We start from the raw sequence: 2,078 nt of genomic DNA, 5'->3' as shown, positions 1-2,078 counted from the left end.
GGATTTTATTGAGGATCTTTGCATCAGCATTCATCAGGGATATTGGTTTGTAATTTTCTTTTTTTGGCAGCATCTCTGTCTGGTTTTGGTATCAAGGTGATGTTGGCTTCATAAAAGCTGTTTAGGAGTGTTCCTGTTTTTTCAATTTCATGGAAGAGCCTCACTAGGATTGGTAGTAGCTCCTCTTAAAAGATTTGAAAAAAATCCATTAGTAAATCCATCTGGGCCTAGGCTTTTCTTTTTGGGCAGATGTTTGATTACAGTTTCAATTTCCTCAGTAGTGATGGGGGTGTTTAGATATGCTACATCCTCCTTACTTAAATGTGGAAGGTTATAAGTGTCCAAGAATTTTTCCATTTCTTCTAGGTTCTCATGTTTAGTAGCATAAAGTTTCTCAAAGTAGTCTCTGATTACCCTTTGGATCTCTGCAATATCTATTGTGATCTCCCCCTTTTCCTTTCTTTTTTTTTTTAGAGTATAACATTATTGTTTATTAATTATTTCTTTTTTAATAGAGACATAGAGAATGCTCTCCAACCACAGCAAATGTTTTTCACTGCAACTACATTACCAATGTCAAATAATTGGGGTATATAACCATCAGGAAGTTTTAGAGAATCCAAGGTGAAAAAGATACTATCATCGATCACCACATTTCTTCACTGTTGTTTAGTTATGAGAATCTTTGCAAACAGTGCCTACTGTGAAGAAAGTCAAGTCATTAGTATAGTCGGCATGTTCTTGTAGAGATCTATAAGACATAGTTGGAACTTCATTGCGGCTGACTTCCACACTAGAGCTATCATCAGGGAGAATATCCACCTCGATTGCTTCCTTTTCCAAAGACATATCTTCCTCTATGACGGCAGTAACTTTTTGTCCAATTTTTGGAATTACGTTGTTAGCCACAAAATCACTACTGATGTAGATCGACTCATCAATGACGACATAATTCTCACAGACCTTTGTCACAGATCCATGAATTGTTGTTAACTTGATATAATCTTTCAAGAGCATCTCATCCTCATCCATGCTCTTTTCTTCCAAATCCTTCTTCTGAAAGAAGAAGGAAAATACTCTGGCAAGAGCACAGAACATGGCGCCGTCGGCTTCTCTCCCCCTTTTCATTTCTAATACTGGTTATCAGATTTCTCTCTCTTTCTTTGTGAGTTTTGCCAATGGTCTGTCAATCTTGTTTATTTTTTTAAAGAACCAACTTCTGCTTTCGTTGATCTTTTGGATTGTTTTTTGGTTTTCTACTTCATTGATTTCTGCTTTCAGTTTTGTTATTTCCTTCTGTCTCCCTATTTTTGGTTCCTTTTGTTGGTCATTTTCTAATTTTTAGAGCTGCATCATTAAGTTATTCAGGTATGCCCCTTTTTTATTCCTGATGTGTGCTTGTAGAGCTAAAAATTTTCCTCTCAGGACTGCTTTTGCTGTGTCCCATAGATTCTGGCAGTTTGTGTCTTCATTATCATTTGTTTCCAGAAAAGTTTTGATTTCCTTTTTGATTTCATCTTGGACCCACTGGTTGTTCAGTAGCAGGGTGTTTAATTTCCAATTGTTGAAGTTTTTCTTCTGTGTGCCTTTGTAGTTCACATCTAATTTCAGAGCTTTGTGGTCAGCAAAGGTAACCTTCAAGATTTCTATCCTCTTGATTTTATGGAGGTATGTTTTATGTGTCAGCATGTAGTTTATCCTGGAGAATGACCCATGTACATTGGAGAGGACTTTGTATCCACGTTTTTTTTTTGGATGGAATGTCATATATATATATATATATATATATATATATATATATATATATATATATACTAGTCCTCTTTCTTCCATTACTCTTTTCAGGGATAGTATGTTTTTGTTGGATTTCAGTCTGGTTGACCTATCAAGTGTTGACATGGCCGTGTTGAGGTCTCCCACAATTATTGTATTATTATTGATGTCTTCTTTCAGATTTGTCAGTAACTGTATTAGAGAATTTGCTGGTCTCTCATTGGGTGCATATATGTTTAATAGTCTGATTTCTTCCTGTTGCACATATCCCTAGATTAGTACATAGTGTCCATCTTTGTCCCTTA

At 35.7% G+C, this 2,078-nt stretch overlaps 1 protein-coding gene across 1 annotated transcript; it reads right to left on the bottom strand.

Moving 5' to 3' along the window:
• Nucleotides 1-493: 493 nt before the first annotated feature.
• CT55 (cancer/testis antigen 55) lies at nt 494-1,098 on the bottom strand. Its single transcript, XM_049784583.1, has 2 exons — nt 761-1,098; nt 494-657 (listed from the first exon to the last, which is right to left on the bottom strand). The coding sequence occupies exons 1-2, from the start codon at nt 1,096-1,098 to the stop codon at nt 498-500; spliced, it is 498 nt and encodes a 165-aa protein (XP_049640540.1). The 3' UTR covers nt 494-497.
• Nucleotides 1,099-2,078: the final 980 nt, after the last annotated feature.

The sequence above is a fragment of the Suncus etruscus genome, chromosome 12 (genome assembly GCF_024139225.1).
Source record: "Suncus etruscus isolate mSunEtr1 chromosome 12, mSunEtr1.pri.cur, whole genome shotgun sequence".
In the NCBI taxonomy this organism is placed as follows: Eukaryota; Metazoa; Chordata; class Mammalia; order Eulipotyphla; family Soricidae; genus Suncus; species Suncus etruscus.
The sequence above is the reverse complement of the archived record's forward strand: the minus strand, read 5'-3'. Positions and strand labels throughout refer to the sequence as shown.